This window comes from Chrysochloris asiatica, unplaced genomic scaffold (assembly GCF_000296735.1).
Source record: "Chrysochloris asiatica unplaced genomic scaffold, ChrAsi1.0 scaffold00252, whole genome shotgun sequence".
Classification (NCBI taxonomy): Eukaryota; Metazoa; Chordata; class Mammalia; order Afrosoricida; family Chrysochloridae; genus Chrysochloris; species Chrysochloris asiatica.
The window spans coordinates 3,734,172-3,750,292 of record NW_006408770.1 but is presented as its reverse complement, the minus strand read 5'-3'; the positions used below and the strand labels follow the sequence as shown (position 1 = coordinate 3,750,292).

General features: G+C 38.3%; 1 protein-coding gene and 1 pseudogene across 1 annotated transcript in view; both read left to right on the top strand.

Annotated features, from left to right (window-relative positions):
* LOC102834519 (magnesium transporter protein 1-like) overlaps positions 1-16,121 on the top strand; it is a 128,072-nt gene that overhangs the window by 97,620 nt on the left and 14,331 nt on the right. The window contains exon 8 of the mRNA XM_006873738.1: positions 14,386-14,460. Within this exon, the coding sequence (XP_006873800.1) occupies positions 14,386-14,460 (75 nt within the window). The remainder of the gene's footprint in view (positions 1-14,385; positions 14,461-16,121) is intronic.
* Positions 5,104-5,801, top strand: LOC102838420 (annotated as a pseudogene).

Sequence of the window (16,121 nt, the reverse complement as noted above, 5' to 3'; positions counted from 1 at the left end):
TTCTTATCAGCTGGATGCTTCACTTTCCACTCTAGTCCTCTGTGGCTATGTCACTGACTCTGGGCCCAAGATTTCCCAGGTCTTGCCACACTGCTGGCCATAAGCCGTTCTCTCTTGTTACATCATTTGAGCTAAAATTATCTATTGTCTCTGGGGCATTGTGGGGTTGTTGTATTTAATTGGTAATTATATGTTGCTGTGTTCTTAGGCTTTCACCAGCTGTCTCCTATGGGTGTAGTTAGAGAATGGAAGTATGTACCTTGTTCTTGTTCCCTGTTCATGCACCTCAGTTTATGGTTGGTTTGGCTGGTACTGATTGCTGTCTATCATTGACCAGGTGATAAAGGATCTAGTTTTAATTCTTGCCCAGTTGTGGCTGGGATATATGGACATGGTTGCTGTCTCCTGTCTGGTGGGAAGCGAGAATTCTTCTGCTCCCCCCACACACAAGAAAACAAAACAGAAAAAAACAAATAAGGGACCAGCAATGAAAGTAGAAAATAATAAAGAGGAAAAAATAAAAACAGGCAGCAACCAGAAAAAAAAAAAAATCTATAAAGACCCAAGAGGGAAAGGAAAACAGAGCTTTAAAAGAGAAAATAATTTTTTTTAATCACTGGAGAGTAAATAAAAAGATAAAAGAGGAACAGTAAAATAAGAGAGGAAATAAAAGGAAGAAATTTAAAAAACACTTAGATAAACCAGAAAGAGGAAAAATGAAAAGAGAGTAGAGAGTAGTAAAGAAAACTCAAAAGGTGGGTGGGAGAGAAGAGGGTAAGTGAGAAGCAGAAGAAAAGGAAAAACAAAAGCAGAAAAATGATAAAATTCAAGAGAATTGAAAGAGAGAAGAAGTAGGAGAAGAGTAAACAAAAGCAATGAAACAACAAAGAGAAAGCCAAATACAAAAACAAAAAAACTGCAGCTGTTGGACTTGAAGATGAGAAAACTCTACGGGCTGCTACAAGCCAAGGTTTGCATAAGGTGGTATACTAGGCAACATTTAAAATTATATTTAAAACTTGGACATTGAAGTATTATATTCATGCAAATCTACAAATCATAAGTATACCGTTTGTTAAATTTTCACAAAATGGACACAACTGTATATCAAGCAACCAGATTAAGAAATACTCATAAGATTACCCATATCCCATAATACTTCCCCAATTGTGATCCTTCCTGATTGCTACCTTTCTGCACAAAGGTAACTAGTATCTTGACTTCTAACACCATTCCTTAGTTTTGCCTTTTTAACTTTATGTAAATAGAATCATATAATAAATATGGGACAAGATGGTGGAATATCCATATATGCTGAGCAGACTGTCTGTAACAAAGGCATGGGAGACTAAGTGAACAGTTCAGGATGATAATCCTTGAACACTATGCTTCAGAAAATAGAGAGGTAGATAGAGTACTAACTGGAAGAGAGTACTACTAAACAGGAACAGTGAGAGAGAAGAAAAAGGGTGAGCTGTCTATTGGGCTGGAATTGCATGGCCATCTTGTGAGTTTTTTGGCAGGATGCTGCTGGATATTGGCAGCAAGGGAGATATGGTTCTTCCTTCTTCTCTTGTCCTTCTGTTAGCTGGGGTGTGGCCAATTCCTGCCCTCACCAGCCCAGTAGCCAGTTGCACTCCTTCTTGCATAGCCTCTGCTCCTCTTGAGGTCAGTAGTGTGCTGGGCATACCACCCTTCCTTCTGGAAGTTCATAAACCGCCCTGAAATAGCTACACAAATAACAAACAGAGAACTGTGTTCACACTTTCAGTCTCTATAACATCCACCAGGAAACAAGTGGTGATGGCCTGAGAACACAGCAACATACAATCATCAATTAAATATAAATACAACATCGCCACAATGTCTTGAGAAAACAATTTCAGCTTAAAGAAATAATACCAAGTGCCTCAAACAAGTGACCAGAATACAGGACCAAAATTATTAGAAACGGTATACGATGCCCTTGATAAGGAAGTCAGTGATATTTGGGTACCTTCGGTGGATTGAGAGAATGATAGAAATAATTGTAAGTGAAATCAAGGAACACAGAAAACTTTATAAGAATTCATGAAAACAGAATAACAAATTGACAAAATAAATGAAAAATTCAAAACCGTATAAAAACAGTCATTAGAAAGCCAGAAGAGTAATACTAAGACTTCAGAAATACATAGTACATTGAAAGGGCAAAGAAGTAGACTTGAATCAATGGAAGGCTGAATTAATGACAGGGCAAATCTCTTTATATTTATCTGCTAGAGCAACAATCAGACAAAAGAGTAAAAGCTCTGAAGAAAGCCTAAGATTCATGTGGGACACTATCAAGAATAATCTATGTATGGTTGGAATTCTAGAGCAGGAAGAGACAAAAAAATCATGGAGAAATTGTCAGAGTTGTTGGAAGAAAACTACCCTAATATCATGAAAGATGAGAAAATATACATTCAAAACGTTGAATGAACTCCAGACAGAATAGACCCCAAAAGAAACTCACCAAGACATAATCAAACTTTTCAAAAGCAAAGGCAAGGAAAGAATCTTGAGAGCAGATCAGGAAAAATGAAGGTACCTACAAAGGTGAACCATTAAAACTAAGTGCTTGATTTCTCACAGAAACTATTGAAAGTAAAAAGACAATGGGATGGCATATATAAAACTCTGAAAAAAAAAGCTGCTAACCAAGATTCATACATCCACCAAAATTGTCCATCATATATGAGAATATAATTAGGACATTTACAGGTAAACAGAAATTAGAGCAATTTGTAAATGTTGTAAAAGGCCAACCTTACACAAAGTACTAGAGGGTGTTCTTGGGATGGAGAGCCAACAACAGGCAAAACTTGAGATTCACATACATATATGGTTATGTATGTTTTTCTCAATGGCACTTAAAAACAACAAAACAACAGTTGTCTATTATAGTGCTGGAAGATGATCCCCTCAGGTTGGAAGACATTCAAAATATGAACCTTTTTGTTGATGGAGCATGACTCAAAATGAGCAACAATTGCAAACATCCATTAATAATCAGAACATAGTATGTATGAAATATGATTCTGGGAAAATTGGAAGTTGTAAAAAATGAAATAGAGTATTGCATTGGGCAAATCTGCTGCACAAGACCTCTTTAAAATGTTCAGGAGCAAGGACTGAGGTGCTTGGTATTTTCAGTAGCTTCATATCATGTGAAAGTTGGACAGTGAATAAGGAAGACCATAGAAGAATTAATTCATTTGAGTTGTGGTGTTAGGGAAGAGTGTTGAGAGTACCGTGAACTGCCAAGGAATGGACAGATCTCTGTTGGAGGAAATGTAGCTAGAATGCTCCATAGAAACCAAGTGGTGATACTTCATCTCTCATACTTTGGACATGTTATCAAGAGGGACCAGTCCCTGGAGAAGGAAGGACATCATACTTGGTAAAGTGGAGAGTCAGCGAAAAAAGGAATATCCCCAGCTAGGTGGAATGACACAGTTGCAGTTGCAGTGAGCTAAAATGTTAACAATTGTGAGGATGGCCTAGGACAGGGCAGTGTTTCAATCTGTGCTTAGGGTCTCTGTGAGTCGGAACTGACTGATGACACCTAACATAACAACAATAACATCTTATGTATTGGTTCTCCTTGATATATGCTTGCTTCTTAAAACAACAAAAAATAAAAGTATTTTCCATGTTAAAAAACAATGAAATGGAACACATAAAGATCGATAATCCTAAGCATTAGTGATCTGAAATGAACTTGTTAAGTGCTGTCGAGTCGGTTCCAACTCATTGGCTATTTTGAATCGGACAGTCATATGGTTTACTATTCTGGAATTGACATATTCAAAAGGAATGGTGTCACATTCATCAACAAAAAGAACTTTTGAAGATCCATCTTTAAGTACAATGCTGTCATAATAGGATAATATTCATGCACCTACAAGGAAGACCAGTTAATACCACCACTATCATTCAAATTTACACACCAACCACTAAAGCCAGTGATGATGACATTGAAGAATTCTCCCAACTGCTTTAGTCTGAAGTTGATCAAACATGCAATCAAGATGCATTGATAATTGCTGGTGATTGGAAGGCAAAGGTTGGAAACAAAGAAAAAGAATCAGTAGTTGGAAAATATGTCCTTGGTGATAGAAATAAAACTGGAGATTTTATTAAAGTGTTTTGCAAGACCAATGACTTACTCATTGCAAATACCTTTTTTAAACAACATAAAAGGCAACTATGCACACGGACCTTACCAGATGGAATACACAGGAATAAAACACTACAACTGTGGGAGGAGGTGGTATATATCCTCAGCCAAAACAAGGCCAGGAGCAGACTGTGGAACAGACCATCAATTGTTCATATGCAAGTTCAAGCTTAAGGTGAAGAAAATTAAAACAACTCCACAAGAGCAAAAATATAACATTGAATATATCCCACTTGAATTTAGAGACTATCTCAAGAACAGCTTTAATGCATTAGACACTAATGACCAGAAGAGTTGTGAGACATCAGCAAGAATCTCATACAGGAAGAAAGCAAAACATCATTAAAAAGTCAAGAAAAATATTTTGTGCCTGTTTCCAGTGGGACGCAGTGTAGCCATTTGGTCGGAAAAGTGATTTTCATCTCTTTTTACTTGCTTGTCTTCTCTTGTCTTTTGCTTTGATAGTAGAGTTCAGTTATGGGTCGCAAGAAGAAACAGCAGCTGAGTCGTGGTGCTGGTATACAACACCAAAAAGCAAAGTATTTCAAATGCCATATATGTCATAAGAAATTGTGCACAGGACCTGTCTTAGCTTTTCATTGCATGCAGGTACATAAAAAGACAATAGATGCTGTACCAAATGTGGTACCTGGGAGAACAGAGTTGGAAATAGATGGTATGGAAGGTATTTCAGAAAAAGATATGGATGAAAGATGATGACTTCTTGAACAAAAAACACAAGAGTCAAAAAAAAGAAGCAACAAGATGATTCTGATGAATGTGATAATGATGACTCTGCAGCTTCATCTTCATTTCAGCCACAGCCTGTTCAAGCTCAACAAGGTTATATCCCTCCAGTGGCACAACCAGGTCTGCCACCTGTTCCAAGAGCACCAGGAATGCCACCAGGCATACCTCCGTTAATACTAGGCGTTCCTCCTCTGATGCCAGGAATGCCACCAGTTATGCCAGGCATACCACCTGTAACAAGCTCAAGTACAGCTTCATCCAATTCAGAAAGTCTGTCTGTGTTTTCTAAAGTTTTGTTACCTAGCATGGCACAAACTCAGGTCCAAGGACCAATTGATACAGATTTCAAGCCCTTAAATAGTACTCCTGCAATAGCTACAGAACCCCCAAAGCCTACATTCCCTGCTTATACTTAATCTATAACTTCAACCACTAGTACAGCAAATAGCACTACAGCTAAACCAGTGGCTTCAGTAGTAAGTAAGCCTGCTTTACTTATAGCAACCAGTGCAACTAGTAAGTTGATCCATCAGATGAGGATATGTCACTGGAAAAAAGAAGGGCACAGTTACCTAAATATCAGTATAATCTTCCTCAACTAGGACAGGCTCACATTGGAAATCCACCTGTTGTGCCAATTGGAGGTATGATGCCACCACAACCAGGCATCCCACAGCAACAAATAATTAGACCTCCTCCCCCCACCCCCAATGCCGCCTCATTGTCAAAGCATACCAGGTTATCATCCTGGAGCTGTGCTGCTGTATGGATACCATACCAAGGTGGGCCTCCCTGATCTCCAATGAGAATAAGACCTCATGTAATATCTGAAGGTGGCCATTACTGATCTCTTCATCTACTCTGATAGGTTTGGAGATTAAGCCTTTTCTCAACTTGTGCTATTTATATAGCCAAGCTTCCCTCAATTAAGGCTTCATTGTGACTTTAACAAGCATTATCTTCCCACATACCAGGAACTATTGGACATTTATTTTACATAGGAAAATTATTTGAAATGTTTTTCTAGGAACTTTTCCTGAAATTTCTATTTATACTAGATGACTTTTTCATGGATCATCTAGATTTTTAGAAGCAAAATATAGTAAATTTGGTTTGTTAAATTGTGAAGGTACTGGAATTACATGAAAATACTACCTTAATAAAGGCAAGCTCTGTAAGCTTACATTGCTATTTGTAAAGCTATGCCTTCACAGCATTTCAGATGCTGTTGGATTTTATGTCCCCAACCTAACTTTGTGAGGTCTATAACTGTTTCCACGTACCTGTACATTGAAATTCTGAGTGTGTAACAGTATTTAATGTATTTAGAGTTTCTCATGTTGCAGGGTTTAAGAAATTTGACCCATCAAGGTCATGTGACTCTTCTGTCATTGGGATAATGTGTGAGAGAGAGAAAAAAAAAAAAGTCAAGAAAGAAAGAAAAGACCAAAATTGATGTCAGAAGAGACTCTGACATTTACTCTTGAGCATAGGGAAGCTAAAGCGAATGGAAAAAATGAAGTAAAAGAGTTGAACAGAAAATTTCAAAAGATTTCAAAAGGGAGCACGAGAATACAAAAATAACACACTGTAATGAAATGTGCAAAGACCTGGAGTTAGAAAACCAAAAGTGAAAAAAACATGCTCAGCATTTCTCGAGCTGAAATAACAATTAAAAATTCAAGTCTGCGATTGTAATATTGAAGGCTTCTTGTACAGATTATTGAATGATGGAGGAAGTGTCAAAAATAAAAATAAAAGGCTGGAAGGAATAAACAATCACTATCCACTGGACTGCAAGGTCAGTTTGATCCATAAGTTCAAACCCACCAGCTGCTCCTCGGAAGCCCTATACAGGGTTACTGTGAATCAGAACCGACTCAACAGCACTTAACAACAGTAACAACTACATACCAAAAATAACTAGTCGATGGCCAACTATTTCAAGAGGTAGCATATGATCAAGAACCAAAATGGTGGACCAAGCAGACATACTACATGGACCCTCCAAAGCATAGGTATGAGAAACCAAATGAAACAGTCACAGATGAAAATTCTGGAACCCTGAAATTCAGAGGAAAGTTTAGATAAGTAGATTGAGTGATTTCTAGGAGGAGAAGCTGAGCAGGCATGGCAAGAGAGACTGACTGGTATAGCACAACCATCTTGAACTTTTGTGAGCAGCTTTAACAACAGAAGGTGGCCTGACAGAGCAGATTCAAACAGGTGATAGGAAAGGTGTGATTCCTTGTTTTCCCCATGCTCCTTTGGCAACTAGGGTTGTGGCCAGCTCCCACTGTCATCCACCCCCTAGTGCAGACCCTGCTCTCCCACACACAAAATAAAGTCAGTGCAGAAAATTGCGTGGAACAAAGAAACCAGCAGCAACATACACAGACACAAAAAATGACACAGCAAAATTACAGGAATCAATTTATACCTATAGATAATTACACTGAGTGTCAAGGAAAAGAAACAGCACAATGGATAAGAAAACAGAACCCTTCAATATGTTGTCTACTAGAGATACATCAAAAAGATGTACACAGCCTAAATGCCCATTAATAAAAGAATGGTTAAACAAAATTTGGTACATACACAAGAATACTACAAAATGTTAAAGTATAATGATGAATCTGTGAAACACCTTACAACATGGCTGAACCTGGAGAACATTATGCTAAGTGAAATTAGTCAATCACAAAAGGACAATATTGTATGAGACCAATAGTGTAAAAAGTTATGGTTTTCTTGATAAAAGAATCTGTGATGGTTACAGGGAGAGGGGAGAGGGGAAATTATTCATGGGCTAACATGGGTGACAGGGCAGGCAATATCCCAACAAGAGGGAGGTTACCAGAGAAAAGATTAAGCTAGTTGGGGAGACAGGGAGGAATGCAATTGGTAAAGTGAATAGAAGCAAATACAGTTAATTGTTGGTACAGGGAAGGAATTGCAATCACTGTAATGAAGCAAAGTGTATGATTTGTTTAGTGTGAAATAGGTGATATGCTCTGGAAACCTTCAATCAATTCACACAAAAAAAGTTTAAAAAAAAAAAAACAGTGCTTCTTATGAGAGAAGCCCAAACTGCCTTGAAGGCATTGGTAAAAAACAAGGCTCCAGGAATTGACAATGCAAATAGAAATCTTTCAATAAACTGATGCAGAAATTAAGGCACTCACTCATCTATGCAAGGAAATATGAAAGACAGATACCTGATTGAAAGAGATGCATATTTGTGCCCTTTCCAAAGAAAAGTGGCCAAACTGAATGTGGAAATCATTGAACAATATCATTAATATCACATGCAAGTAAACTGTAGTGAATATAATTAAAAACTAAATGCAACAGGACATCAACAGAGAACTGTCAAAAGTTCAAGGCACTTTTCGCAACGGGTTTGCCGCCAGAATACAGGTGTTGGTGAAAACCATCACAAAACCTAAACCAAAATGGGAAGGAAAAGACCCTTATCAACATTGTCGTTATTTGACACATCGACTCCGGCAAGTCAACCACTGCTGGTCACCTGATCTACAAATGTGGTGGAATCGACAAAAGAACCATCGAAAAATTTGAGAAGGAAGCTGCTGAGATGGGGAAGGGCTCCTTCAAGCATGCCTGGGTCTTGGATAAACTGAAAGCTGAACGTGAGCGAGGCATCACCATTGATATCTCCCTGTGGAAATTTGAGACCAGCAAGTACTGTGTGACCATCATTGATGCCCCAGGACACAGAGACTTTATCAAAAACATGATTACAGGAACCTCACAGGCTGACTGTGTTGTCCTGATTGTTGCTGCTGGTGTTGGAGAATTTGAAGCTGGTATCTGTAAGAATGGGCAGACCCATAAGCATGCCCTTCTGGCTTACACATTGGGTGTGAAACAGCTAATTGTTGGTGTTAATAAAATGGATTCCACTGAGCCACCCTACAGCCAGAAGAGATATGAGGAAATCGTTAAGGAAGTCAGCACCTACATTAAGAAAATTGGCTACAACCCTGACACAGTAGCATTTGTGCCAATTTCTGGTTGGAATGGTGACAATATGCTGGAGCCTTGATTCAAAGGATGGAAAGTCACCCGTAAGGATGGCAATGCCAGTGGAACCACATTGCTTGAAGCTCTGGATTACATCTTGCCACCAACTTGTCCAACTGACAAGCCCGTGCGTCTGCCTATCCAGGATGTCTACAAAATTGGTGGTATTGGCACTGTCCCTGTGGGCAGAGTGGAGACTGGTGTTCTCAAACCAGGCATGGTGGTCACCTTTGCTGCTGTCAATGTTACCACTGAAGTAAAATCTGTTGAAATGCACCATGAGACTTTGAGTGAAGCTCTGCCTGGGGACAATGTAGGCTTCAATGTAAAGAACGTCTCTTGTCAAAGATGTTCGCCGTGGCAATGTGGCTGGTGACAGCAAAAATGATCCACCAATGGAAGCAGCTGGCTTCACTGCACAGGTGATCATCCTGAACCATCCAGGCCAAATCAGTGCTGGACATGCACCTGTGCATGTTTGTCACCCAGCTCACATTGCTTGCAAGTTTGCTGAGCTCAAGGAGAAGATTGATCGCTGGTCTGGTAAGAAGCTAGAAGATGGCCCCAAATACTTGAAGTCTGGTGATGCTGCCATTGTTGACATGGTTCCTGTCAAGCCTATGTGTGTTGAAAGCTTCTCAGACTACCCTCCTTTGGGTCATCTTGCTGTTCGTGACGTGAGACAGACTGTTGGAATGTGGTATCATCAAGGCAGTGGACAAAAAGGCTGCTGGAGCTGGCAAAGTCACCAAGTCTGCTCAGAAAGCTAAGAAGGCTAAATGAATATTACCTTTAACACCTGCCACTCCAGTCTTAATCAGTGGTGGAAGAACGGTCTCGAACTGTTTGTCTCAATTGGCCATTTAAGTTTAATAGTAAAAGACTGGTTAATGATAATGCATCGTAAAACCTTCAGAAGGAAAGGAATGTTATGTAGACCATTTGTTTCTTTTTTGTGTGTGGCAGTTTTAAGTAGTTTTTAAAATCAGTACTTTTTAAATGGAAACAACTTGACCAAAAATTTGCCACAGAATTTTGAGACCCATTAAAACAAAGTTTAATGAGGAAAAAAAAAAAGTTCAAGGCAGATTTCGAAGAAGATGTGGAACTAGGAATATCATTGCTGACATCAGATGAATCTTGGCTGAAAGCAGAGAATTCCAGAATTATGTTTACTTGTGCTGTGTTGACTATGCAAAGGCTTTTGCCTATGGAGAATATTGCAAAGAATAGGTATTCCAATACATTTAATTGTACATATGAGGACCCTGTACATAGACCAAGAGGCAGTTGTTTGAACAGAACAAGGGGATATTGAATGGTTTAAAATCAGGAAAGGTGCACATCTGGTTTGTATCCTTTCACCATATTTGTTCAGTCTGTATGCTGAACAAATAATCTGAAAACTGGATTATATGAAGAAGAATGTGGCATCAGGATTGGAAGGTGACTCGTTAACAACCTGCAATATCAAATGATACAACCTTCCCCTCTGGAAGGGAAGAGGGTTTATAAGGCTTACTCATGGAGACCAAAGACTACAGGCTTCAGTATAGATTGTACCTCAGTGTTTAAACAAAAAAACCTCACAATTTCACCAATAAATAGCATCATAATAAATGTAGAAAAAGTTGAAGTTGCCAAAGACTTTATTTTTGCTTGAACCCACAATCACCACTCATGGAAGCAGCAGTCAAGAAATCAAATGATGTATTGCATTAGGTAGATCTTTCACATAAAACCTCTTTAAAGTGTTAAAGAGCAAAGATAATCAGTTTGAAGACTAAGCTGTGCCTAACCAAAGCCATGGTATTTATTTTCAGTTGCTTCAGAGATGTGGAAATTAGGAAATGAATAAGGAAGACTGTAGAAGAATCGATGCATTCAAATTATGGTATTAAAGAATAATATTAAAATGACTATGCACTGCCAGAAGAACAAATTTGTTGGAAAAAGTACATCCAGAATACTCTTTAAAACTCAAAATGAAGGATTGCCTGGAGGGGATTGTAACCATGGCAATGAGACGATATATGATAGAATGAATGTAAAACTAATGTTGCCCCATGTAAACAATCACATAATTCACAATAAAACATTTAAGAAGAAAAAAAAACTAAAAATGGTGAGATCTCATCTCTCATATTTTAGACATGTTATCAGGAGGGTCCAGTCCGTGGAGAAGGGCATCATGGTTGGTAAAGTGGAAGGTCAGTGAAAAAGAGAAAGACATCCTCAATAAGATGGATTGATACCCTGGCAGCAGCAATTGACTTAAATACAGCATAACAACAATTGTGAGGATGGCACAGGCATAAGCAGTGTTTCATTCTGTGCTTCATAGGATCACTGAGTTGGGATCAACTCAGTTGTCAGTGCCTAACAACAACAAGATGGCTTTCATAGTTATAAATTTATATGAGGATTGCAGAGAAATTAGAAAATACAGACAAGGAAAAGGAGAAATTATCATTTTTAATATTTATAGAGTGCATATATTACATAATAGTGGTGGTGTTTCGTGGAGTTGCTTCCAACTCACTGCAACCCTGCATAGGGTTTCTGAGGCTAATTTTTACAGGAGCAAAATGCCTCATCTATCCAGCGGAATGGCTGGTAGTTTCAAACTGCTGACTTTGAGGTTAGCAGCCCAACTCATAACCACTACACTACCAGAGGTCAATTATTCTCCTATTTTTGACTTTTCAAAGAATATTTTCTAGGAAATAATTTGACATTTTTCCAAATTTCCAGGAGTAAAATTCAAAACCAAGGTAAAAAATGTGTCTTTTGCTCTTAATATCAAAATTATTTTCCAAGAGGGTTTTTGTTGCTAGAAATCACAAGGGGGCTTAAAAAATTTTGTGGAAACATGGAATTAAAATATTATGGAAAATTTCTATGAATTTTTTGAGGCCCATTCATATAGATGTAAGGAGTCCTGGTAGCATACTAGGTTACTAGTTGGGCTGCTACCTGCAAGTTTAGCTTTTGAAAACTACCGGCCACTCTGGGAGTAAGACAAAGCTTTCTGCTTCTTTAAAGATTTACAGCCTCAGAAACACAATACAGAGTTGCTTTGAGTTGGGACCAGTTCCAGTGTACACAGCCAGTACCACCAGATAAATATACTGCTATCTGTGGCAAGTTCTAGCTGTAATTACTTATTCTTACTTGTTAAAACTACTAATTCAGTAGTCAAAGAAATTGTATCTCATTGTTTGATTCTTCCTTGGAAAAATAATAACTTGAATATTTTCCCATAATTATGTTGCTATATTTCATTTTATACAAATGTCTTATCCTTTGTCATATTGAATATATTTAATTCTACTAGCTCTCTTTATAGCTTAGTTTTATATGTTATGGAATATGACTTTATTTTTTACTTGCATCTCTCAGAGTAGCATTTAATCATGATAATGTAATTATATTTTTATTTCATTGTTTGTATCCCCCACTAGAGTATAAACTTATTCAAGGAAGGGTCTATACACCATTCAACTTTGGAACTCCAACATGTGATAGCACCTGGCATACAGTAGACAGTGTTATAAATATTTAATGAATCAATAAATGTAATGAAACAATACATAGCTCTTGATAGCTGATAACCAACAGCACACAGAGATGACCTTGGTGGAATATGTTAAGGTAGACAGCTCATTCAAAGAAAAATTATAGCCCATGATATAAAAACAATTCCAAAAATTGAAATTTCAACCATTAATCAACAAATATTCTATCACCAAAGTCTTTAGATATTATCAACCTTTGAATGTACTTGGATATAAAGGCTCTCTGTAAGCCAAATTAAAGAAAATCTTTACCATATCAGTTGTTGGAGAATATGGCTTAGCTGAGCAAGTAAAAACATGAAGACTGGACATCACTTGTAAGAGCATTTTGAAGATGCACTGCAAAATGGCAGTGAAGTATTGAAGAGACAAATTATAGAGCAAATTATAAATTCAGACCTCACTAAAACACCTGTTTTTCCCTGTCTGCTTAATTATACCCCTATAACATTGAATACAGACTCTGATGTGGCGCTGCAGGGTAGGCGTGTGCAGACCACGAGATCAGCAGTTGAAACCCACCAACTCTCCAAAACCCTATACAGAGTCACTGTTTGTCAGAACCAACTGTACTGCACAAAACAACAACAATGGTCGAATACAAGTTATATGTATGCATAGTTAATTTGGAAATTTTAACTGCTATTCGTATTCACCAAACTGTAGGGTGAATATTTTCTGCTAAAACACATTGTATTTATTTTGAATTTTCAGTTTATTTATTAGACCTCCTCTTATTAAGCTTGAGTCCTGGTGTTTTGCACTGGACTGCAAGGTCAATTTGAACCACAGGGTCAGAGATTCAAACTCACCAGCTTCTCCTTGGAAACACTATGCAGTGTCGCTGTGTTGGAACTGACTCGACGGCACTTAACAACAACCACATTATTAAGCTGGAATCCCTGGGTAGTTCAAGCAGTTGAAGTACTTGGCTGTTAACAAAGGTTGTAAAGTTGAAATACCTCAGAAAAAGCTTGCCAATCTTCTGGAAAATTAGTAGGAGCATAGTCCTACTCTAACACACATGAGGTCAAATTCAGTTGGAATGAAATTGACAGCTACTGTAACTGTATTAAGCTGAATAAAAGTGAGGTTATGACTTGGGACTTTATTTTCGTTATTAAAATAAGACAAAATTAGCTGTGGGGCTATGGGTCAATGTGCTGGACCGAACGGTCTGTGGTTAAAGTTCACCAGTCACTCCTCAGAAACTCTACACAGGGTCACCATGAGTCAGAACCAACTGGACAGCACTTAACAATAACAAAGTATTATTTTTGTGCTTTAATGATTAAGTATGAAAATTCTGGGAATTTTTGGCTTTGTAATTTGTTTAACTGTGTATTTGTATTTGGTGTAATATTTCACAAGAATATTTTAATAGAAATGTGTTGTTTATCTCTAAAGGTGCATATTTCAGGTAGGAGTGTTGAAATATTTTTCAAAATGGCTGTGGAATCTTTAAAAATATATATGGGATTAGAGTAATCATTGAAAGAATGTCAAGGCAGATTATTCCAAAGTCCAGTTCCAGAAAAACTCCTATTTTTTCTATAAGTTATAATGGGACATGGTTTTTTAAATATTCTATTTTTAATTGTACAATAACTTTTCATCCTTAATATTTTTATTATATCTTCATCATAAATAATTGTTATGCTGTATGGACACAAGATTATTTAGTTACTTTATAATTAAGAGTTGAAGTTTTATATATTCATTTTAACTTTTTCCATGCAAGAATAGCAATATTAAAATGATGTCTTTTGTGCCTATATGAATTTTTCCTTAAACAATTTTTCTGAGATGGTGGAGTTACCTTAGGGATGGTGCTTTTATGTGAAGCTGCTACCTCTGAAATGGATATTGGAAAGCGGAAGAGTAAGTCATAACATTTTACAAAATGTAACATTTCTGTCTTTAATACTGAAAAAAAATTGTCCTCTTAATCATTTCTCCCTCTTTGTTATAAAATTGTTGTTGTTAAGTGCCACCAAGTTGGTTCCAACCCATACCGACCCTGTATATAGGGTTTCCGGGGTGCGGCTGATGAGCATGAACCACCAGCTTTACAGTCACCATTTTACAGTCCCTACAGCTGTGTAGCGTAGTGGTTACATTCGGGCTGTGAACCACAAGATCAGTTTGAAACTACTAGCTGCTCCGTGGGAGAAAGATGAGGCTTTCTGTTCCCGTAAAGATTTACAGCCTCAGAAACCCAGTGCAGGGTAGTTATGTGTCGGAACTGACTCGACAGCACTTAACAACAACGATTACAAAATTAATATATGCTCATTTTCACCCCTTACTGTACCACTGAAAGATTTAATTTTAGCATTATGTTTTCTTTCTTTCATTTTTTAAAACCTTTTAAAAACTATATAGAGAGGCGGGGCTTGATGGCAGATAGGATAGAAGTGCAGGGAAGTTAGCCGTCAGCAATACCACAGAACACCAGGTGAAAAGGGTTCAGGGCAGAGCTCCAAAACTCTGAACCACATATTTAGGAATATTTTTCAAGTTTTAAAGCTTATAGCTAGTGAAACTTGTAGCAGAAGTAAGAAATTGTGTATTTTTTAATCTGCCGGGCTCAATGGTCCCACAACTTGGGCGAGACCAAACGGCAAGACCCGGGGGAACAGACCCACCATGGAATAACCCCATGGGAACCTCAGAGCAGAGGTAGACAATACTTTGCTTTGTTCTGATTTTTTTTTTTTCTTTTTGGTATCTGTTCATTGGCTCCCCCACTGTTTGCATGCCTCCATTCTGGTGACTAGAGGGGGAGCCTGAGCAAGTGGACACCTCCCACCCCCACCACTGGTGGATTCTTCTGCCACACATACACACAGATACTCTCAGCCCAAGAGCCGGCCCTGAACTGTATTTTAATAGCGCAAAGGGCTGTGGAGAGGGAAAGAGAGTTTAAAAACAACAGGCCGAAAATTAAATCCTGGGGGTACACCATAACAACCAACAGTGGCATCGTGAAATTTATCAGGCAGCTTTGAGGGCAAGAAGTTGAAAGAGGACATTAAAGTCTTACTCACGGCGAAAACAGGATGGTGGATCAGGTGGAAGTGCAGTGACAAGCACTGCCAGGAACAACACAGAATACAGGACGAAGAGGGCTCAGGGGATGGTCCCAGAACTCTGAACCACATATGGGGAATATTTGGAGGGTTGGAAGGCTTACAACTGGGGAGTTTGTGGCAGAAGCAAGAAATCCATTGCTTCCTGGTACGGGACACTCAGCTGTTCCAGGAGCCGCCATTTTGTGTGGGGCCAAGTGGAGAAAGGATCAGAGCAGCCACGGACACCTGACAGAGCCACAGAGAAAGAGGTGTGGACATTCTTTCTTTCTGTTTTTTTTTTGTTTTTTTTTGTATCTTTTCATTGGTCCCTTGCTGTCTGTGTACCTCCATTCTGGTAACTATAGGGGTGCCTGAGCCAGTGAACACCCCAGGCCCGCCCTCGGAGGGTTCTACTATGCATGTGCATAGATCTCGAAATTTTTTTTTTTTTTAATTTAAGGTTTTTAT